Here is a 25,337-nt window from a genome sequence, read left to right on the forward strand (position 1 = left end):
TGCTTCTTTTTGTTTTCCTCATCCATTTGGCCTGTTTTTCTTCATTTTCAACTAAAAGGTGCTTTTTAGTCTATAGCATATTGATTCTTACTCTCCCCTATCCTCTTTCCTTGCTCTTTTTGATATATTCCCCTTTTCTTTCTGCCTTGTATCTGTTTCCTCTTTATTTGCTTCCCTCCTGTCTGCTACCACTCTCTCTCTCCCTTGCTCACTGAATGCACACACTCCACTTCTACCTTCCAGATGGCTCCCTTCACACCTCCAATCACTGCTTCTCTTAAAAGCATGAAGAGCCTAAAGCCAGCTGACTCAGATTAGATAACATTGGAAAGGGAGCATAAAAGGGGAATAGGAGCAAGATTCAAAAGAGCCATGTTCCTACACAACCTCTCCAAACTCCTGCCTACCCTCCACCCCCCCAAAAAAAATAAAAAAAGAGAAACAAACAAACAAAAAAAGAGAAACACAATCTGATTAGGCTGGTACAGATGACTTGAAGGAAGAGAAAGGTAAAAATACAGGCAAAATTACAAACAAGATGCTCAGTACTGATAATTTAAATAACATCAGGGATAATCAAAAGCATGACTTAAAAAAAATAAGAATATCTGATAAAGGAAAATCATCAGCAATCAACAATCAATCAAGGGATGAACAGGCCGTTCTGAGCCTCTATTAGATCGTTCCCATTGATTGTGAAGCATGTGTTACCATAGAGCCACTCTGGTATTACAGAAGTTTTTCTGCAGACTCCTGCAGTATGAATTGGGGAAGAAAAACTTAACTGAACAGGACTCACTGTTCTGGATGTTGGAGGTGCTGATGGACTTGTCAGTGATACCATCTCCTGGATTGCTAATCGGAGTTTTAAGCGATGAAGAGGATTGCTGATTCCAATTTCTCTTTGAATCTCAGTATCCGACAAAGCAGACATAATAGCTCCACTCTTCACGTTGGCACGGCAGGCAGCAACATACCAGGCTGGCATACCTAGCCACAGCTGCCGAGAGAAAGGACACGCTTCATCCAAAGCACTGCTTCATTTCTCAAATGCAGTGACAGCCATAGAATATCCCAAGCTGGATATTCTGTTCTATTAGAACCATCGAGTCCAGCTCCTAGCTCTGCACAGAACAGCCCCAAGAATCACATCATGTGCCTGAGAGTGTTGTCCAAACACTTCTTAAACTCTGTCAGGCTTGGTGCTGTAACCACTATTAATCAATTAATTAATGACCAATATTAAATAATTAAATTAATCATCAGGACACCTATCACTCTGAATAAGCATGGTAACACACACAAATAAGCATGAACATGACAGTCTTTAATAAAATAAAATTGCTTCAGAACCTTTGAAATTGCCATGGCTTCATGTGAATTCATTTTGTTGCTTTTACTGTAACCAGAACTTTAAAGCAAGGCATGCTTTGAAGTAGCTTTAGAGCTGTGTGCCTGCATCCCCTGGGCTACTCCTTTCCCAGGCTTTTAATGAGCAAGTAGTGGCACAAGTCAGTGTTACTGCCCATTTGATAATCTTATTATATACAGAAAATAATCTAAGAGGAATTAAGTAATTTTTTCACTGTTGCACAAAAAATGATTTTTTTTCCATATAAATCCCCATGGGGCACAGTTGTACACTTCTCAGCTTTTATTTTCTTACTAGAAATAAACCAAGCAAAGTTCAGACAACCAACCTAGCAGGGACAGAGCTTAGAGTAAATCTGCGTACAGTCTGGTACGGTGTCACATCCTAGCTAGAAATAGGTGTAAGAAGTTGCAGCAAAGTGTGAACTCAGCTACATCACCTGTGGATTTAGCAGATATGTACTTGCATGCTTTTCCTCTCCTTATATTAAACTTATTAGCCCAGATTAGCAACAGCCCCAAGCTTCACCACTTTAGTCTTTCCTTGTAAGAGGTACGCTCTGCTCTTAGCAGTCTTTCCTGGGACCTACTGAGTATGAATTATTCTTGATTTTCTCAGCTTTCTCATTTTGCAATAACCCATTAATATGGCTGTCAGTATCTACAGCTCTTTTTTCCCAAAGGAGATAATTCCATATCAGGGATATGTACATGTGAGAAGTTTTTATCACAGTATGAAGTACATTATACTTAGCAAATCCTGTGAGAAAACCATAAGCAATGAATGCCATAATCACTGATATTTTAGGGATAATACAACAGAAAACAAAGATCTAGCTAGGTGCATCTCAAACAGGCCATCAGAATTAGCTGATTTCATTATTTGTTTTTTTTTAATCTTAATAATATCTTACTAAAAGAGGACACGAGGTCGAGGAAATGAGTGAAAATATGCTACCAGTAAATTCACTAACAAATCTGGAAAGTAGTGACAAATTGAAAGGGTTTTCATTTCATTTGACACAGTACAGGGAATCATTGAGTGGTTATTAAGAAGTCATACCTCATATGGGAAATATTTCCTTAAAAAACCGCTGTTGGCTCACTTTTATGTCACCTAGAAAGCAGACTTGACTGTCATATTCCAAAAGAGCTCAGTCAAGCTTTTCTGTGCTGAGTACTGATGCATCAAAGAGTTTGAGAAATGAGTGCATTGTGTTTCAAAAAGTCCTTCCCACTGATGGGATTAGCCACTACCCTCCATCCAATGATAGTCTGAACCTTAAAAACATGATCTAATTCCAAAAAACTGTAACTAAATATAAAGTTTCATGAAAGCAAAAAAAAAAGAAAACAAAAATTATGTAGATAACAACCATCTGCACTTAAACAAAGGGCCATGAGAAAACTATGCATAGCTTTAAAATGTATTTCATAATCTAATTTATTATGACATTAATTTTTTTTCACATATGCAGTTGAAAAGCAGAAAAGCATAAATACTGGGAGTTATTCACCCTGCAGAAACAGATTCAAATGTTTGCTGCTCATCAGGTAAATTAGTTCTTCAACAAAATAAGTAAATTCTTCAGCAAATAGCTGTCTCCATCAGAAAATAATGTTACGTTAACTCTAAAAAGAGGACACAGTAATTGTTCTAGACAGAGAACTCAGATATCAAGATTGATATACTTTTTCTGAATTAATTAAGAAAGCCCCAAATTCTTAAAATATATCTAAACTATATTTGTGCTACATATAAGTAACCAGAAGAAATACTAAGGCTGAAAAGTTAAGCCCTGAAAAGTTTGAAAATTTCACAACTGTGATCACATATACTTCTTAAATTTGAGCCTTTGTCTTCTTTAATATTTATTTCATTCTTTAGTCAAAGTGTCACATATTAAATTTTTCCTCAGGAGAATATGAAATGCACAGCGTCCATCTGCTGACTGAATACACTGATGCTCATTGAATAAACACAATACTTCTGTCCTCCTATCTTTTTATCATCAGTATTCAATCTCCATTGAACACTGCAACATAAACTTCCTCATGTGTTCTCCTGTGCCACTGGCATCATATTTCCCAAGAAATTCCCCTCGATTTCTCTTTACAGCCCCTCTCTGAGACAGTGGGAGGCATATCTTATTTTTCAGCTACAAACCAAGGCAAAAATTATGAGGATTTAACTTGCCAAAAACTAATTCAAATTGTGAATTGCCCTGAATGACACCAAGGGCAGATCTTTCTTGGTATGTAGACATGTATAGACTTTTCTATGTTCACTTTTGCAGCAAATCAGCTTTTACTGTAATACTGAATATTTCTGATACAAATCTGGTTACAGAGCTCCCAAAGTCCTATGAAAAAGTCAAGTAGCAGCCAAATTAAGTATTGTTCCACATTAACAGAGATATTTTTTGGGAAGAAAGATATCATCCTATTTTCCAAAACTATGCAAATGCTTGAACTGGCTTTCTGCAGTTTTCATTTCATCTTTTTTGTTAGGTACCTTTCAGTGTGAAGCAGAAATTTTGAAGACATTAGCTGCTTTCATTTCTCATCTTTCATTTATTCACTAACATATTCCTGTTAAAGCTTTGAAGAGGGATTTTTTTTTTTCAACTGAAGGGAAAAACTCTACAAAATCTATCTGATGATCAGTGGATGATACCTGCAGCGGAGAGGAGAAAAGGCAGGAATGTGTAGAAATGCTTGATATAGCAAGGAATAGACACTTGTTCCTTGAGCCAAGAAAGAGCTTGTATCACCACTGAAGTGTTGCAACCTTGCCACGTAGAAGTGACTGTATATTTGTATAAGAACTTTCTTACTTTCTGCCTTCTCCTCCCCTCAACATCTGTGTAAGTATATTTTTGAATAGTTCCTTCATCTAAAACATTCATTGATTTTTGTCAAAATTGATGACAGTTCTGCTGAATGTTTTTTCTGGATGGGTTCCAAAAACTATCCATTTAGTCCCCCTAAAATTTCAGGTTCAAGTACATTTCCTGTCCTCATACCACTGTGGAATCCTGTCCTACTTTTTTCAGCTGTAGTCTCTGATACACACCATGGGTAAGGAGGAGACTGTAACAGTCTCTTTTAAAATTTATAAGGACCAGCATACAGAAGTAGTCTACAAACATGACTCACATTTCCAAGTTGTGGCCAACACTTACCTCCAGCCACGCAACCACTGTTGGTCCATCCCACTGTGCAAAAGGCAAACCTTTTCTCCGAGCTTCTTCCAGAAGTTCATGTCTAAAAATAGATCAAAAAATGTTAAATATGTGGAGGTATGTGTAGGGACATATAGATGAAACTGTGCCTTTTTGTTAAGAGTAACAACAGTGAAGCATAATGACAGGCATAAAAAAGCACAGAACACACCAGTGAACAATACAGCTCCTTCCCCTGCTGAATGCACTCCTTAATCCATTCCCATATCTTCCTTTTTTTTCCCCAACATCCTTTTAAACACTTAACATACAAAAGGTGAGGTTTCTTTCTTCTTAGCCAAAGCAATAAAGAATTGATATACTCTATATTAAATGATCACCCATATAAAAAAAGACATTAGTGAAGAGAAAACTGAGGGATTCCTCCTGAGTCTAACTTAGCTCTGGAAAGGCCCAGAATTGGCAACTTCTAGACCTGAAATAAGCACGAATGTAATGCAGATGAATCTGAGAGATGTCTGTGTTTGAAACACTGAACCAGCCAGACAAGCTATGCACAATGCTAGGGCCTCTGGAGTACAACTATTCTGCACCTGAAATACGCCATCTGTGGCTATGTAAGAGTTGGTTGTATCTTTAATAGTTCCATGTTTGGATTTTTTAACTATTGATTACATATAAAAGAAATCTACATGGTTTACTGATGTATATATTTTTATAGTTATAGAATTGATATAGTTTTTCGATTTTATACATATACATAGATATATTTCTATTGAGTTGATCAGCTACCAATCCAACTTCCACATCTGCAGTTTTTCTGGACTACAATCAGTGTGTACATAAAACATCATTCTCAAAGCTTAAAATATACTTTTAATACGGCAGTATTAAATATCTGGTATAGTTATGTACAGACTATTCAGCCAGACTATCAGGAAAATGCTCTATATTAAAAACATTCAACTATTTCACCAGACATTTTTAATCCTGGAAAAGGAGTAGAGAATCCACTGTGGTGATGGCATAGAAAAAATAGTCCTTCAAAACTTTTTTTTCTGGTATTTAACAACATGTTTTCAGCTGCCTCCTACTGAGTGAAACACAAAAGAATGCTCTCAGTAACAAGCTGTAGTGAAAAACAAATTAGACAGTGACTATGCTAATGTAGTATTAAAATCTGCTTACATTCCCACATAACAAGAAAATCTTGGAATTATAGCTTCAATTTTGCTGTTCTCCTTTATTACTACAGTCTTTGTGGTTCAGTTATCCCTTGGCAATTCTTCACTGCCTTAGCAGCCTTTCAAATATATGTACTACAAAATCACAGCAGATAAAAGCAATGGAGTGATGTTACTTACAAGAAGTAGTCTTTTGGGAATTTTTGCACCACTAAGGGGCCAGACTGAGAAAATTTGGCTTTAGCAGAAAATGAAACTCAAACAAGCAATTTTGTATACAGGTTTAAATCTCTGTCTGAATATTAATAGCAGGAAAGCTACTTTACTTTCTGTGTTTCTGCTTTAGTAATATGTAATGTTACAAATATTTGGTAGTGTTACTGAAGTTGATCTAGCCTCTCCTCCCACACATCCTTTACAGTATAACTTACCCTTTGTAATTCAGATACCCCAAGACACTCTAGAACTATCCTTGATTTCTTTGAAAGCATAACCCTCAGTAAAATGAGAAGTTGCTCTCTGGGTACAGAAACACCATGTTAACTTCAGCAGCTGATGGAGGTTCAGAAACCTCATATTCCCAAGGAGACAAGTAATGAAGGCCAATAGAAACATATTCACCTGCCTGCATAGGAGAGCAGGAGAGAATTAAGGCATGGCCAGACTTGACCACAACCCAGCTACCTGTGGATGAGGTATCTGGGTTGCAGCCTTCTCTCAGAGTTGGTTCTTCAGGGTGCTGCAGCAGTGCTGTACCTCCCTCAGATACCACAAGGCTGCACAACTCCTGCTGCTACCCACTCTGTGAGCTTGCATGGCCATCCTTGGGGAGAGACAAACTTTCAGGAATGCCCCTGCCTCACCTGGTCACTCTCAGTATCCCATGGCAGAGCATACACTCCACAAAACCCTGTGCAATGCGCTCCTTCCCCGGAGCCAGTGCAAGCCCAGGGAGCAGCCCCTGCTGGTGTCCCATGGAGACACCATCCTTGGAGGAACCTGATCCCAGATTTTTCTTTATATGGGCTATTCTCTTCATTTATCCCAGCTGAAAGAGCAGGGCTGGCTAATGTGCTAAGTAAAGAAGATAATGGCTTTGAGGGTCACTGACCTTCCTTGCTTGTGTTGTCTCCTGCTTTAAGCAGGAGAGCAGCAGCACCTGGTCGACAAGGAGATAGGGAGGAAGTTTTGGCCTCTTTCTTTGATTTGCTGTCAAACCTCTGTGTGGCCTCAGGAACTGAGATGCCATCAGAGGTATTGGCACTTTAAGGTCTCAGATACCATGAAAAACTTGATTACTTTATACTGGAATTGCAAAGCACATATTTCTGGGGAGTCTTCTGTGATTTTGCAACATTTGAGCCAGCCTGAGGCTTGTTGTGGAGGCTTAGAATTATTCCAGCGATACTCAAACCAATACACTCTTCCAAGTGCAGGGAAGCACCTCTGCTACTTTGAAGGCAGTCTGGCTCACAGAGCTAAAGGAAAATATAGTTGTGCTTATTGACTGGCTGAAGAAAGTAGGGCCAGAAGTAAGATGCCCTATATATATGCTATAGTCAAAGCCTACTGTTTGATAAACATAATTGAAATGCTCTTGGCATGTGGAAGGAAATCGTTTTGGGTTGAAAATACTTTTTAGTGAAAAGTTAAAAATCCTGTACTTGGACATGCACAAGAAATACAGCCATCATAAGGCCAGTGCCTCACTTATTGATATGGAGGAATCCTAAATGGATTTTTATAATATTTTGTTCCCTTAAAAAGAATTTTATGCTCCAAAACTTATACTTCCTTCCTCAGATGTTTCTTTTAAACCCCACTTTAATATTAAAGTTTATTTAAATTATATTTTACTTTTTGAACATTAGTCTTTGGCGACTTCTTAATACAGACTAGGAGATCTGTAAAACCTGAATCTTCAATTTATAAGCCAAAACAAAATCCTTAAAAGACTTTCTATCTTTTAACTAAGAGACACATTCTTTAATTAGAAGTCAATGAAAACTCCAGTTGTGAGGTCTTGGTTTTTTTTAATATGAACTAGTACTATAGAAAAAACCTCCATTCTTCCAATAAGTTAAAAGTATCATGTAGGAAAAAATATGTATTGTTTTGATCAATAGTGCAAATCACCAGAAAAATGAATCAAGTGATCTGCCTATTTTGGAATATAAACCAAGTACTTCAGAATGGACAGAATGTTATCTACTGTTGTCGTTATGGGATAGTCACTGGCTTCCTGAAATCAGAAACATATAACTGATCACAGGGAAGAAGAGACAAATAGACTAAAGCTCAACACTCTCTCTTCCCTTCATTACAAAGATAGGGTTTGGGGGTCACAAGAAGCATTATACAGCTTGTCTAATTTAGAAGATGCTTTGCAGGGGAACATGGGGATTTTCTCCTCCTCAGACTTTGTCAGAAGAGTACTACATGTTATATATAATGTGTCCACATTGCATTGATAAGGAGTTGGGAATTAAAATGCAATTATTTCCATGATCGTTTATTTTTTTTGGCAACATATGAAAACAAGCTGATAAGGAAAAATTAACATTAGTTAGGTATTACTAGAAATCCTACTATTTTGAAGATAAGGCTTCAAACCACTTACTACCACTGGAGTGAATTCCAAAATAAAGCCGTATTTTTAAAGATAATGTTATTACTGCTCAAGAATAAAATCCCCTTCCTGGAGACATTATAGGAGTAACTGGAATTTGTTATTTAAAATATATCATTACCCTGATCCTGGTCTTGCAAAGTCAGGAAATTTCATGAAAATCAACTGTTCAACATTAATCCAAAATTTGAGAAATAATTGTATTTGTGTGTTTTAGAGAGTGCCTCATAAAGTGGGTTGTTTTCACACTTTTATCAAAGACAGCAGAATAAAAATCACATAATGTCAAGTTGTGCTGTGGTGTGTTGAAGAAGCAGGGTTACCTTCCTAGCATTGACTTCTGATGTTTAATCCTCTCCAAAATTACTTCTTGAAGACACTGCTACACTCGGCCATTTTCTTTAGCACCTTTCATCTAAGAGCCAGGCACAATTTCCCAGATCAACCTACAAATCTGAGAGCAAAACTGTCTCATAAAATGGGGACTTCAATATCCCTTTGGACAGGAGAAGTACAGGAGGAGCAATAGGAAGAAGGAAATGATTAGAATTAAACTGCGCTATTATCCTGCAAATCTTCCATTTCATATATATCCTTCCCTTGCAGAAAAATTCTAGGTCTGTATCAGCAGCTGTCATCAATTAATTGCATAAAACTCAATGAACTTTATTAAAGATATTGATATTCTTTAAATAGAATTCGTGTAAGAAGTTAGTGATATCTTGACTTAGAGCGTGTCATTCAGTGACACTCAATTTTCTTCATGAAGATGAGGCTCCCCTATCAAGTAAACAAGAAATTTCTAATACACATAATGCAAACACTCTTTGCAATACACAAAGTCCACACGCTGTCTTGATGATACTTGAACAATGTTTGAACACAGATCTTCATAGTCCTGCAAAAAACAGGATTTACTCGGATAGTTCTAGTAGGGCTCATGTGAGAAGTCCTCAAGCACACATTATATAATGTCTTAGTTAAAATGTAATAATAAATGTGAGATAAATTTAAAAGGCGGCATGGTGAAGTAAAGAGCCAAATCACGTTTGTAAAAAACAAGCAGAATTTATTTAAAAATTTGGCTAATGGACAATTTAGATTGCAAAATGGTCTTTGCTCGTGGACATTTGCTCAAAAAGAAAACAGACTGAAGTTTTTACCTCGCAGGTCTTCTGATGATTCTTCTTATTATTAACTGACATTACTATGTTTATTATTATCACTGACACTAAATGTTTAGTTTATAACAAAATATTATACATCATTGGTTTCTAAAAGAGAAATAGACAGAGACAATAGACCACACAGGTTGTATTTGTCTGAGTAATCCTATGATTTCAAGTTAAGATTAAACACATCTGCCACTTGAAATCTAACATACATTCAAAGATTGCAAAAATCAGAAGAGAGGATTTCTAATTAATTAAGCTGGATTTGGATTTTATCCTTTCTATTATTGTTCACTAAATACTTAAGACAGGCTAGAATCCTGTAGCTTAGGACATTGTATTAAAAAATAAGGTAGTTGAATTTGTATAAATTAATAATGATTTTAAATATCTAACAGAAAAATATCAAGTTACACTTTATCTATGTATTTTAAGCAATATTATAAATGAATTTAAAGTGGGAAGTAGGAGTGGGGGAGTAGGGAGAGTCTCAAGACTTCATGTTGCCCCACAATGCTGATTTCATTTAATCTGAAGTGATCCAACTGACTTAAAGACTGCACTAATTAAAACCTGGGTCAGGTCTTGTTTCAACTTTGACACTTAAGTGATCTGGTTTTTAAATAGTTTGAAATCCTCATCTTTTTCTCCTTTTTGATACCTGATATAATATTCAGACTGAAAACAATGGTCAAAATTCAATTTCCATTTTTAATGACATATTTTGTATTCAATTTTAAGGAGGTCTTGGAAAAAAATGACTGAAATACAGAAATCAAGATGCAATTAATAAACAGAAGTTTTTAAATCTATAAAATAAGGAATTATAAATTTCACAGTATTCCAGATAACACGGATTAACAATGGTGTAATTATAGGTGTACATTTGAACAGTAAGCAAGCTAAAAGGCAACTTTCTTTTCCTGAAGATATGTATCTTAAACTAGGTGAAGCACATTCAAGAATGCTTAAGACAGACCCTAAAAAATTAGAGCTGCAGAAAGATACTATTAAAAAAACCCCAAGCAACCCCTCCCCATAAAATAAATAGACTTGCATAATACATAGTCTTGCAATCTTGTATGTATTGTACAACATGAGAGACCCTTGGTGTTCCCAGTTTGATCAATGTTATCAAATCTACTTTTATAAAGCCATTTCATAATCACGTATTCTAAATAAACAGGGTGAGCCCTGTTCTCTTTAGGTTTTGTACCCTTATACCTTTAGAAAGCTGTAGCTTTGAACAGATGAAATTTTCTCCCTAAGTTCCAAATTCTTATTCAAGATGAAATAGCATTTGTACAAGAGATCAAAGGAAATGAAGATTTTAAACTTGACATCAGGTTAACAACTACAAAACTGAAAACAAACAAAAAAATGAACTGATGAAAAAGCAAATAGTAAAATTATATGCACAAATAAAACATTTTTGCATATATGTTTTTATTGAAACAGATGAGGGCTCAAACAGAAAAAAAAAGAAATTGTGTACTCTGTGAGACTTCTGTGATTTAATTAAAAAGAATTTATGCATTAACAGCATTTGTAAACTAGGCCTTCACTCTCACGATTTTTCCACTGACTTAAACTTTCAAATGTTTTTGTGATCCTGAGCTTTAGATCTCCCAATATTTGTTTATTTAAAAAAAAATAGACCTTCTAAAACGTATTTGTTTATAAAAAACGACAGAAGTTATCTCCAATTAGTTAATCTATTCTGTTAAGCAATTCAGGAGCAAGTCCTGACCTAAATTTGTGTATGCTTTCAAGGTTTACTATTATTTTGAATGCTTTGAAAGTTTTCATTTAGGTCAATTTTCTACATGGATTTGTTACATAAAGTTCACAGAAAAACAAAAATAAATAAGAATAAAACATAGAAAATAAACATGGTGCTGAAGATTGATATGTCCAGCAACCATGGTGTTTTAACTTACCCAGATATGCTTTTCATGAGATGAAGAGAGATGAATGGAAAAAAAGCACATAAATGTTAATGAACATATAGTAGTCCATAAAAAAATAATATGATAGATAAAATAATACCACCATTATAACTATAGAAATCTTTCTAACTGGTCTTTAAATGCTTTAAAGAACTGAAGTGTTCTTGTGAAGAACAGATGTATCTGTCAAAATGAGATTTTCATTAAACTTATGCTGGCTATTTATTAGCAAAGCACATCTTCCATCTACAATACATATTCATGCCAAAGAACTGTAAAAACAGTGAATGTGGAGTAGATTTTCAAGTTAAAGCTCTTTGCTTTGATTTGATAATTTCATAGGGATTTTTGTGTAACCTCAAAAATCTTGAAAATCCCAAACCTGTGGATTTAAGCAAATTACAGAGACACAATAAAACTGAGTGGACTGCAAACCAAGGTTTACTTTTCTATGTGCACTTTAATAATATTTCAGCAAAATATCTCATAAATCATAAACGACCTAGATTTGGTTGGTTTTTTGTTAGTCTGTTTGGTTTTTTTATATGCAGATTTGATGTACATCGGTGACTAACATTTGCAATCACTATTTATGCCAGGCAGTATTTTAATTTTGGCAGTCATATTAACACTAGGTCAGTAGCAACATTGGTATGAATGATTTACCCTCTAGGTAACCTATTATTGCCAATATAATGGGTATAGTATATGTAGGAGAAACTAGGATGCCATCATTGATAATAAAATTTCTTCAGCATCCTTTAATTGCCATCATAAAAAGAAAATTATATGCCTTAATGAAATCCAGATATCTCAAAATATTGTATTTCTATTAACAACTGATTTACAGAGATATAAAAACACTTGGTAGATACAGCAGTAAAAAACTTGGGGTGAAAAGCCTGTACTCTGATTAACTAAGAAGAGGTTGCAGACATTTCAGTCAGTTCAGGAGGTTTGAGAACTTAAATTTTGCTTTCATGTGTGTGAGCTCAGCAGAACAGCTGGGAGAGAGGAGAGAAAGTACCATACAGAAAAGTAGGCGGAGATAAATGACAAATATACACAGAAAGTTTAAGAAAGGAAAATTAAAGAAGGGAAGGACAATGAAGGTATTTACCAAATCTGATGGAAGTAGCACTACAATTGAATATGCATTCATGATTCATGCTCATTTTCTACTAAGCTAACTGTAAAGACTGACTTGAACACCTTTGATGAAAAAGCTTTTAACTTTGAACCTGCTGGAGTATATTGAACCAGAACTCCCACTCATTTCATCTTCCTCTGAGTCCTCCTTTGGGTATGTGTAGAGAGAAATAAACAGAGGGATTAATTTGAATATAAGTAAATTTCTTGGAGCTTTAATGAGTTGGCAGTTTGCAGTCACTTGAGGATAACATATGGGACCTGAAGGCCACTACAGGAGTAGAGGATCAAGGGACAGTCCATCACTTCCTGACCATCTTGTGTTAGAATAATAAAATGCAGCAGAGAAAAATGGATATTTAATTCTGGGGTTTGCCTTTTATTTAAAAGACAACAAATTTATCACCATTTTATTAATGGAACTCCATTTTCCTTAAGCGTGTATTAATCTAAAGGTTGAGTCTTAATTCTACAGTTAATTGGATGGGATATTTGCATCTGCTGGACATTGTTTAGAGAGCCAGCTGCATGCATTAGGATACATGCTTATATTTATCCAGAAATTCCAAATTGCAATGGATAGGCTTATACATGTAGATAAAACTTGCAACATCCTGATACAAATATTCTTAACTTTTATGAGGAAAAGAATTTAAAAAACTTAATGAAGGATAAAAATATTATTTTTGAAGAATATGATTTATAGAATAAAATATGTTGTATCATTCTTTTCATCGCCAGAATAATCCAAGTAAGGTTTAATAATCTCTGCAAAATAAATACCCTTTTTCTTTACATTTCTAATGCTAAAAATGCTCCAAGTATCAATGTAAAAGCAACATACATTTTTTAACATTGCAAAAGCTCTGACTGAGTAATGATTTGAAGTAAGTGTTCCAGTGTTCTAGTGTTAAAATGTTTGCTAAAGGAATTAAGTTTAAAAAGAAAATTCATCTTTATGTGTGTCTCAAAGACTAGACACTGATCGAGACAAGACAAAACCACACTGCACACAGCAGACAATCCTAAACTCCATATCAGAACACTGTATACCTCTCCTTCCTCTGCTGAAATGAGAAATTAGAAAATAATAGACACTGAACACTGTATTGTTTGCTAGAAAGGGAGGAAGAACTGATTATCAGACTGAAAGCTACTAACAACATCGGGGAGTTTCTCATAGATGAAGTAGGAAGGAAAGAAATTAAATGCAAAACTTGAATTTTCCTGATTCAGAAAATAAAAGACTGGATGGTGAAAAAGGCCTCATATTCTTAAGAGCTACTGTAAAAAAAAGCTACCGTATGTTTAGGATATAATGGTGTTTAATAAGGATTAAGTATAGAGGAACATTAAATGGATGGCACAGAAAAAGACCTTAATTAATCCAATTAGATTAATTATTTCAAAATGTATGCAATTAAGAAAATCATTAGAAAGAGCAATTTGCATACTGCAGAAGACAGAAATTCTTTGTAATCACAAATACACTACATCAAATCCTAATTGCAATTGCACACATGAAACCTAATTAATTAACCTAATTATAGGGACATCATCTGGATTCAAAAGCAACTAAATGATAACTATGGTGTTTCAAACTTTTATTCCACAAAATGTTCTGCCTAGACATTTTTTCAAGTTGCCTGCTGACAGGGATCTAAAACTTGGATTTGCCCATAAAAAAATCAAAGTCCCAGCCTCCTGTTTATGAAATGAACTTATCAATACCTGTCATTCTTTTTTTTTCTCTGAGTAGAAAGGAAGAGGAGTCAATTAATCCAATATGTTTTTCTGTTCATTTGGATGTTCCTGCTGTTTAATATGTCCATCATTGTAGTCAGCTGAGAGTTAACAGCACTGCAATCATCTCAGCAAGGTTAATTGTAAAGCTATGAATACTAAGAATTTCTTTTTAAGCCACAATTTTACATAGGAGAATTACTTAGGTCTTCATTTTACAAGTCTTTAACCATGTATGCAAGCACATGTGTGTGTCCTGGCACATCGAGGCTCTTCTGCAATGAACTTGAAGGCAGAAGGTAAACATAAGCATGTAGCTGTGGAGTAAATCTCCTGAAAAACAGGTTTGTGGAAAAGAATGGTTTACTTTGATTTTCCTTGGAAAATATAAACCTCACACTTTAAGCTTGTTTTGGAAATATGGAATTAATAGGTTCTTGTCCAGAGTCAAATCAAACAAAACTGAAGGAAAAATGATGCTAAAGCTCTGCACTTGACTCATATTATTAAACTAGGGGATTTATCAGTTTCTGGACTGGAATCCTGCCAGCATGATCCAGAATAACTGTCTTGTTTGTAAATTCTTTCTCATGGAGATAATTTGTATTTGGGATTGCTGCAGAAGGGATGTCCTAAGCTAATCTTTCACTGTACTGTCAGCATGCACAAGGTCAAAATCCCCTCTGTGTTACAATCTAGGGCTACATAGCACTTAAATGTCTCTCAAACCTTGCCTTATGTTGCTGCCCAGGATAAAATAAGCACATCCCAAGAATGTCAGGGATTATGACCAATTATTACACACATTAGGCAAGGTACAACATATATAGTCTTTTCTTTCTTCAGCTTTCTCCCTTCTTCAGACAGATACTTATTTGCTGCCTCTTTACATATTGTTGCAGATGAAATAAAAAATTACAATTGAAAGGATATATACTGCTGGTACTCAGAGCTATACTACAGCATACAGAGACAAAGCCAGACTCTTTAGAGCTGTATTTGCCACCAGTGAGGATAAGGGCAATTTGACATCATGCCTAAGCAAAACTGTGGACAAGGAGAAAAAAAATTATGTTCATTAGGACAGTTATAGCAAAAAGGGAAGCAAACATGACTCTATTTGTTGATAATATTTCAAGTTTGGCTGAGTTCATTGTTAAAGATTATTTTCATAAAGGGACCAATGTATGGTGTTTTAGTGAAAAGGACAGTAAAACATTTATACAGCTTTTGTTAAGTGTCTTAATTTGTTACCTGAAATGAGGTCAGTGGAGATGTGCACTTTTAAGGGGAATACAGTTTATTTTATTTTAGACAAGTGTTATCTACTCATTTTCTGAGGTATGAAATTGTCTTGTGGGACACACATTGATCAACTTCTGCTGCTTCAGGAGACACTATGCCTCTACCTGAACCTTTTGCAAACCTTTATGAGTTGCAATAGAAACTAGACTGACCCAAACTTCCTATGCTGGATACTGCCTTGGGTTATCATAACAACCCTGAGTGAATGCCAAGGTGAAGTTATTGTGCACAGTTTTCGCAACACCTACAAAGGATGATATTATGAACATCTGTATACACAGTCACAGAGAACTGGTAGCTAGAGTCAACCACAAAATCCAGAATTGTAAATTAGGTGACTGTTTTCCACAGAGAGACTGGTTAATCACTAGGAAAAAAATACTAAGAGAAAATCTCTTCTTCATTTTGTGATGAGTGCCTTCTGGAGAGTATATCTTAGTCAAAATATATGGCCTAGATGAGTGAAAATTATTTGAATCATCAGGGGATTCAAATGGATGTAATGGTGACAGAAGGTTGTAAGGACTTAAAGATCACAGTTGCCTGTCTCAAAACACTGTCAAGGCCACAGAAGGAACTTACCATAAGACAAACCACCACAGTGGGAACTTGAGATAAGCATAGATGGGAGAAATTTGCAACAGGAAGGCACTAATTTCAGGCCTAGTAGGGGTGGGATCTGTTTAGAACATCCTGGTTAATGCATCTAGACAAAAATTCTCACTGTGGCAAACTGTGGGAAAGGAAGCAACTGACATGCATGCCACCTCAAGTTATGGTAACATCTGTGACCACCTCGTGGATCCCTGGAACTTGGACTTTACAAAGGTGGTACCCCCCAAAGAATGACTCTGGGACGCTCACCACTGAGAAGCCCAGGGGGAAGAAGGAGCAACAGGATGCTGCCAGATCCGTGGGTGATGACTATCTTCTGCATGAGCTCTCTGTCTCTCTCTCCTTCTCGTCCACCCACTTCCCCCCTACCCACTTTCCTATTTCTTTCTATCTCTCTACCTCACATTTACTGTTAAATAAAACCCACATTATGGGCTAAAGCATATGGTCTCATTTGCACCTTAATTTGTGCAGAAGCATCTCTCACTAATCAGATCATAACAAGGGGATCTGTGCCATTAATACTTCCAGTCCTAAACTCTGAGTTTTCTTGAAGTAGTTACTCATTAGGCAAATAGGCTCTGAGAGTCACGCAAAAGGCAGAAGATATTATATACAAAATATTAACAGCTTTTATATAGAACAAGGGAAGTGGAATATAAAGGCTAATGTAAATATATAATAAATAATAAAAATGAGGTGTATTACTCTTTGTCACAACCCAACATCATTTATTTTCACCAAATAATGGAATAACACCCTAAACCCCTTACCTTCATCTTTTGTTTCTGAGTACTGTATGCTCAATTTACAAATAGTAAATTGAGTAAAACCTAAAAAGTTTCAATATTAACTAGAACTGTCATATATTCAATGTCTGAGAATAAACATCTATAGATGAGTCAGGCAATTTAAGTTCATCTTTTCAGATAATTTTAAAAATATGTTGGGTGTAATTAAAAAATTCTACACAGCTTCCCTAATTTCTCTTTGATGCCTTAAGAATAAGACTTATTTCTAATAAATCTGCTGTAACAACCAAATGTCGGATGAAAAGAGACCCTTGTTTGAGGCTTTTAAATGTCTAGCATATCATTGAGACAAATTGTTAATTATATTTTAATTATGTCTAAGTAGGCAATTGAAACTGAAAGAAATTTTACATCTAAATACCATCTTCTAAGCAAGAAGCAGGGAAACTTTGAAATTTTGGTTAATGACACTACAATCACTAGAGAGAGAATTGGTCTTCAGAAGTACCATATTCTCTCATTAAACTTTTGAGAGTGAAATATATTTTTCAGTACCCTATTCTATGCCTGGAAATTGCACTAAAATGTGATAACACACTGCAGTGTGTTCGTAACTCCATGAGGTCAAAGCAGAATCAATGCACATGCTTGCTACTGAGGGAGCAGGTAGCCAGGACACCTGATGGATAATTAGTACCTACTGTCTGCAGGAGCTGACAATTTGAAATGTCATGCATTTTCAACCCTGGGGTAGAGGCATCCTTGTGAAATTACTGATGAAGTTGAATACATTCAAAAATCAAAAATTAGATATTCAGAATTTTAAGTATTTCTCACTTAAGAGATTAATTAAACTGAAAGAATACCGTGGATATCATTTTAGCAGGAATTTGTCCTTTTATAATAACTTCTATCCAAACTAAATCAAAGCTAATAGTAAAGTCTGGCAAAGCTCATGATTACTATCACAGTACTCCTGTGTTGATCACAGTGATGAATTAGACCTTTGTTTCATATTAAGGGGAGAATCCTTGCTTTCCTGCACCAGAACTACCACTGAACTGAAAGGGATATTTGCGGAGCTATTAACAGGGCTGAAAGCCAGTTCACCTATCTTGCATGTGTAAAAGAGAAACACAGTTACAGTACATGGTATTTTACCTGTATTATGGAAAAAAGAATTGGCTCTGGCATCAACATCTGGAGGTTTTTTGTATTTGTTGTTGGTTTTGGTTGTTTGGTTTTTTGTGGGTTTTTTTGTTTGGTTGGTTGGTTGGTTGGTTTTGGTTTTTTGGGGGTTTTTTTTGTGTTTTTTTTTGCTGTTGTTTTTTGGGGGGGTTTTTTTGGTAGTGTTTTTTGTTTTCATTTTGTAAAGGAAGGGACAAAGCCAGCATAAATAAAGCTCTCTCAGACCTGAAATGTAATACAAAATAGTATTTCCCTGCATTAGCCTATCCTTTAACAGTCCCACTGGTGGGTCTGAGTCTTTTGGAGTTTTATATCCTAATCTAAATTAGCCATAGAAATCCTTACAAGGTGAATTGCTTTTCTCTGTGTTCAGTACTCTGCTCACTGTCTCTGCAGGATTTGTAGAGTGGTTTTGTTTAGCAGTAAAAAGGAATCAAATGTTTGGACTTAAATCTTACTGCTATAGCACAAGATAGGAAATGATTCTCAGACTTCTTTTATTACCTCTTAAAAGACCTGATACACATCTCCACCACCATTAATGTTACACAACACAGTATTCTCATTTGCACTGCACAGTACAGCAATCTTGCAGCTACTGTATGTATGGGAAGGCTACTTCCAGAGGGGATTATGCATTATTAAGTGTTGGCAGAAAGGAATCTGACCTACCTAGACAAACTTTTCATTAAATGACTTCTAGACTGTTATACTTTCCAAGGTAAGTCATGCAAATACATGACTGATATTCCAGAACTGTCTGGATGCAATCCTGTGCCATGCACTCTAGGATGACCCTGCTTGAGCAGGGAAGTTGGACAAGATGACACACTGTGGTCCCTTCCAACCTTATCCATTCTGTGATTCTGTGACTGCATTTCTCACAAGGAGGTGTTAATTCTCTTACACTCTATTGATAGCTTGGCACTCTAATGACTACCATAATTCAGTAGAATCTCATGTATATCACACAATATGTTATATTTTTTTCCCATACTATGGTTCCTCTACAACTATATAATATATATACATGTGTATATATATATATATATACACATAAACTAGCAATGTGTGTTAGCCTTTCTGTAATAGTAAATTAAGAGGAATCTTAAAAGCAATTCTGAGGATTCTAAACTGAGAAACTATGAAGACAGGCAAATCTAAAAGGAACAGGGAAAAAAAAATATCTTCATGACATATTTACAGAACACATACTTAGAATAAACAATACACAGTTCAGACTAATTGAATAGTCATAATTGCAAACGAAAGATTTCTTTCCTTCTGGCAGATAACATTCTGATTATATCTAATCCATAAAGAACCAAGGACAGACAGACACAGGAGAAAAAAAGGAAAGACTTGAAAAGCAGAATGCACGGGAAAGTCTAATTATGTGAGATTAGACAGAACATTAATAAGAGATTACCTGTACACCTATTATTTCTAGACCCAAAACTTTGTAAGCAATCTCATATATGAAGTAGTACTGTCATATATGCAGTTGTAGGTGTCAAGTCTTATGTTATTTTACCCAGATTAAAGAACTAACACATAAGAAAGTGAAGAAAGTGAACACATTCGTCCCTTGTGGTACATTCAGTCCTCAGAGCTGGAAGATATATATGACTTAAAAAAAGGCTGCTGAAAATTCAATTATATTCTTTATGAATGGTAATGATGGCCTCAAAGATGCTTTTTAGATTTAGTAAAAAAAAGCATAGTAACATGCTCTACATCTATATCTCTCTAAATTACTAATTAGTGTTAAAAATATACTGATAAATAGAGGGACAAGACTCATCAACTCTAATATCCCTGTGAATGTTATTGTGAGTTTCTTAATTGATTTTAAAATGTTTCTTCTCTCTCAAATAGCACAATGTCTACTTTGCTATCTTTAATTGCTAACTTGAGGCTGATTTCAATGGAATGCTTACATTTGTATATTACATGGATGTGCAAACTTAAAGTTATATTTTGTCAAGGGCTTGACGTGAAAGTAGTGATTAAAAATACTCTACATAAACATTTAAAGATAAGTTCAAACATTATCCCTAGATTCTTTGGATTAGACTTGCAAATTCTCTTGAAACTCTGCAAAGGAATATTAAAGGACTGAAAGAAACCTGAAAAACTGGAAAATTTAAAAATGAGGCTTTCAGAATCTAAATAATAGCTGTAAAGTTAACGGTTACAGATGAAAAATAAACCTGCTTGTTTACATAATGAATTTGTGAAGCCATTTTTAAATACCATCTTTTTTCCCTGACACCCTCAAATTACAGTGGAACTCCAGTTTCTCCAGTTCTTTTTGCCTTTGTAGCCTTATTTTACTAGTTCTCCATAGCTCCTGGCAGCTGCTATGAGTCAGTTTACTGTTTTTACAAGGAGTTGCATCAAAGACAGCATTCAATTATTGTATAATCCATACAAACAAAAAGCTAAGTTGCCATTTGTTGTCAGGCAAAAAGAGAGTGAAGCTGCTAGGGTTTATGGGGAGCCTTTGACCTCTATAAACAGACATAACATTGTGTTCAATAGATAATACAAAAAAGTTTTCTTTAACCTCCTGAAAAAAATCTACCTAGTGAGTCATTAAATACCTACCTAATATTTTAAGAATTGCCCAGTAGGCAAAAGGCACAGAATTAATGACAATGTAAAATAGAAAAATGTCTCTTTCTCATAAACCTATGCTCTTTCACAAATGAAATAATATTGCAATTGGCAAACTCTGAATATTTCCCCCTATATTTTATATCCAGCTTTAAAAACTTTTACACTGGGAAAAAAACCCCCACTCTTAGTGCTAAAATGCCATAGTAGATGGTCTTGCTTCTCCTTACATGTCTGCATAAAAACAACAAAAATCCTGACATTTTAGTCAAGTTTGAGGCAAACGAAGTCACATAAAAAAGGTACTCACTTTTTTTTCAGTCTTCTGTCCTTTTCTGCTTGGGTTCCAAGTTTGCTTAATCCCAGAGATTCCTGAGCTGCTGCCTCTGTTTCCATGTAACCTCCTGGAAAACAAACCAAACCAAACCCCCACTGTATTTTCCCATAGCTCTTTCCTAGTTGTTCCCCTCATCAACCCTTCAATTCCCCTCCCACCCACAACCATCATCTAAGTTTGCTTTCTCAAGCCATGACATCTGGTGTTTGTGGAGAACATTTATCACCTACAGAAATAAATTCTGACAAGTGTTTACTACATGGAAAAGAGTAGAAGTAGAGCGAAAAAATTGTTTCCTCCTCCTCGTGTTTAGTAGAAATTTATGAGAAAAGCACCCTGATCTCCTTTGCCTGTTTTTCTTTGCCTCCTAAGGGTCAGCCTCATGGTGCTAAGTAAGCAATGCTCTTACCAATTTTTAATCTTAGTTGAGAAATGTACAAATGAAAGTGCATTCTCAAGAACTGTCTCATTACTACTGCCATAATACAGCATCACTTAATGTAGTAGTGCTAAAGTCTTCGTTTTCCTTTCATAGAGAGTCTTAGAGTCTTTGATGTTGTTATTCCTGCAAACTCACAGAGATGACACAAAGACTCTGTCAGAGAAGTAAAAAGACTCCTACATCTCCCTGGAGGTGTCTTGTGGGCACCTGAATCCTGTCAAAGTTGTGGGAAATTGAATAAGTTACACAGAGTGACAAGGGAAGCTTGCAGTAAGCAAGGACACATGGACCAAAATAAAATCATATTATAAACTAAGGACATAACTTATGATCCCTGCTGGTCTTACAGTATGTCCACTAACATGACTTTCCTATAGAAGAAGAGGAAAGTTGGTCTGACTTTTCTATTGCTGTCTGGATTCAAGGAATAATGAAGATATCTGCCAGTACAATCTCCTGGCTCTGGCTTCACACTGTCCTCTCATTCCCACATGCGTATGTACAGATAGAAGTGCTGCAGCACTTCTTTGAAGGCTGCTTTCCTCCTGTGCTCCTGTTCACAAGGTATATAACTGGCACAAGAAGGAAGACAACAGTGTGGTAAAATATGGGTGCTTGACTCCATTTGAAAATGGCAATTTCTTATTTCTCAACTAATGGATAGTAAACAATCATAGTGTGGACACCGGCATAATAAGAAAGTGCAAAATTCAAATATTCCATTCTGATTAGTTGATTTTAACTATAAAATAATGCATAAATGTTAAGTAGTGAAATAGCATCACAGCCTATTACAAGTCAGACGTACACGCACCTCAATCAAGTGAGAACAAACCCCACTGCTTCCTCATGTCTATTTATGGCATTAACTTGGAAAAGCTTGGTTTTAAGCTGCTTTTTTAAAGCAGGTGCTGTTTTAGCACTTCTGTTTGTCTGGACAGATTTTTTCCGTATTAAAAGGGGACACTACTTCTGCAAGTGTCATGATAAGAATGATGTAAATGCATCTCATAAATACAGAGAACATGAACGTATGCTTTTCTTTACTTCATTTACCTTTCCAAGTTTTACAGAATCTTATTAAATGCTCCCTGCTGACTCTGGAGTAAGTTTTTGATTTAGCAAACTGCACTATCAATATATCACACCTTTCTTGAGAGACCAACTCTCAATATATTGTGGAGAGATGGTATGAGTGCAGTGCAATGAGGGTTTATTACAGGTTGGAGAGTATTCTTGGCATAATACATTTCTCTATAAGACAAACACATCTGGCCCTTTGAATAACTGAGTGTACTTTGTATTGGATGTGGCCACAATAAAGGTTTTCTAACAAGCTAACCTTTCATACACCATGCAGATCAGCTTGCCTTGGCAGGTCTAAAAATGCCTGGAATGTATTGTTTGGTTTAGGTCCAGAATAATTAAAATGTTACGCGGGAAGAATACGTAAGTGTCTAGTGTGGTGTTTGCCAAGTGAGAGAAGACTGGATAAGTTTAAAATCAAGTTAATCCAGGAAGAAAGAAACAAAATGGACTTTTGTTCCCCATAGTATTCCTTTTCCCTTCTCCAATAATTTAAAGAAAACTTGAAAAATCTAGAAATCTTTAATCTTAATTCTAAGAAGAATTTCCTAAGGCATGAATCTGCCTTTGAACAATAATTCTAATGGTCTAGCAGAGATGGTAACAGTAACAAACAATAAAACAAAATAAAACTCTAGCAAGTTTAGTAGTTGAAAACTAATAATTTCAGAGTTTTGCAAGGAACACAGAGTAAGGCAATATTATAGGAGACAGCCTGACTCCATTGAAGCTGGTAATACAACTTTTGAGGTTCAAATATTGTTTCTTAAATAACAGCACATAAACAGAAGTAATTGAAAAAAAGGTATTTTGCATGTTAAAAAAATGTAAGAAGCATGTGTTTATATAGAGTGTTTCACTCAAGCAAGGAAATAATACATTCTTTACGGATTTTGTATTATAAATTTAGGTTATGAAAGCCATACAATATTCTGCAGTGCAGTAGTGATAGGACTTGCTATATAAATTTCTATGATATAGTGTCTTACTATAAATAGAATTACTAATTATACAGCTGCACAGATAGCGTACCTGTCATACAACTGAGTCAAGTACTACCATGATTGCTGTTTTTTAAATTTCATTGTCCCTTTCCACTCACAATATTCTATGATTTTATGATACTGCCACTGAATGGAAGTGGCCACTGAATATATGCTTTTCTTTTGATATGTTAAAAATTAAGATGAGAAAAAACTACTTTGTAATTTAGCTGCTCAATGTCTTTTCAATTTCTAGAAATACTTTGCTCCTACTTTTTGGTTAGTTAACAGTTCTACTGTTCATTTCATACATGCTTGTAAGCCTAGTTTGTTTAATTAAAATGTGAATTATACTGAAATCTTTGCTGTTGGGCTAAAGGATGGAAGCCACAAAAAATGTCATATAATTGCAAATCACTAATATCTTTCAGTAATTTCATGATTTAATCTTGGGAATTACAAATAGACTTTATCCAATTCTATGTATGTTTTATTAATCACGGTGGGTTGTAAGAAATTAATGTACTGCCAGATTGCATTGTTCCTGAGATAAACTTGAAAGTTGTTATTTCATTTTTGTTCCACAATGCAAGGAACTGCAGGAAACATGAACACATTTATTACATCTTTGTCCTCTATGTTCCTGAGTTACTGTGAAATCATAGATTATTGTGCATGAATCATCAGTATCAGTAAAAAGGGTTTTATGGAATGTAAATGTGAATTAATAAAGTCTAACTTCGGCTGCAATCTAAAGTTATAAAATTCTCCATCAATGCAGACACTGACATGCAGGTGTATTTGAAAGACTGATTTAATAAATTCTCATTTAAAAGAGTGAATAAATTAGTTTTACTCTTCCTATAGTGAGGAAAAAAAAGGGAATTCAAATTACAGTTAGAAATTAGGTTGGGTTTTTTTCAAGAACACAAGGCTCTTACAGGCAGAGAGGGGAAAGGTTGGTGTATAAATGAAGAATTCTCAGTTATTTGATTTTACTCTGACGCTTTGACCTTCATACTACCTTTTCTATTCTATACTATTTTAGTGATGGGCTTGTTAGTTGTGATAAGGACATATTTTAATATGAATGTAGGTTTTTTTATTTCAGGCTAATGTATTGCTTAAATGTTTACAATTACTGCAAAGCCTTAAAATTCTTTTAAAAGTGTTATGTGGTCACCATGGCAGTAAAAATTTAGTGCCTCACGAATTCATATATTGTGTGACGTCTTTAAGACTAGGATTTCAGTTTTGCTGACACATCTATTCCAATTTGTTACTTGTGTCGGCATGTGTACGTATAGACACGTCCTACAGAAATAGGGAAATTTTTGCCATGAATGAAACAGACTAAGGTCTTGGCAAGGGAAAAGGGCAGAAGTAGGAAGAAAACAAACAACTGCTGTGAGTAGCATAACTAATTGAAAGAGTATGGTGAGGACATTCAGAAATAGGCAGCAGAGAGCATCTACTGACACACTGAAATCCAAAAAGCAGCTACACTTGCAAGGACCTTCCATATCACATAGGTACACCTGTTATAGCGGTTTACTACTTTCTACTTTCTCATCTCCTCTTTATTTGATTATTCAAGAATACACCGTTAGCATTTTTACCCCAATTCA

The 25,337-nt window shown here is 35.3% G+C and overlaps 1 protein-coding gene across 17 annotated transcripts in view; it reads right to left on the reverse strand.

Annotated features, from left to right (window-relative positions):
- The window catches only part of PPFIA2 (PTPRF interacting protein alpha 2), a 327,520-nt gene that overhangs the window by 14,538 nt on the left and 287,645 nt on the right, over window positions 1–25,337 (reverse strand). For 11 of the 17 annotated variants that reach the window (XM_032689687.1, XM_032689682.1, XM_032689684.1 and 8 more), the window contains 4 exons: window positions 21,172–21,265; window positions 11,482–11,490; window positions 4,557–4,638; window positions 800–1,000 (listed from right to left, as the gene is read on the reverse strand). In XM_032689687.1, the coding sequence (XP_032545578.1) occupies window positions 800–1,000; window positions 4,557–4,638; window positions 11,482–11,490; window positions 21,172–21,265 (386 nt within the window). The remainder of the gene's footprint in view (window positions 1–799; window positions 1,001–4,556; window positions 4,639–11,481; window positions 11,491–21,171; window positions 21,266–25,337) is intronic. The other 6 variants (XM_032689683.1, XM_032689699.1, XM_032689700.1 and 3 more) reach the window with 1 other exon arrangement.

Source organism: Chiroxiphia lanceolata, chromosome 5 (genome assembly GCF_009829145.1).
Source record: "Chiroxiphia lanceolata isolate bChiLan1 chromosome 5, bChiLan1.pri, whole genome shotgun sequence".
Classification (NCBI taxonomy): Eukaryota; Metazoa; Chordata; class Aves; order Passeriformes; family Pipridae; genus Chiroxiphia; species Chiroxiphia lanceolata.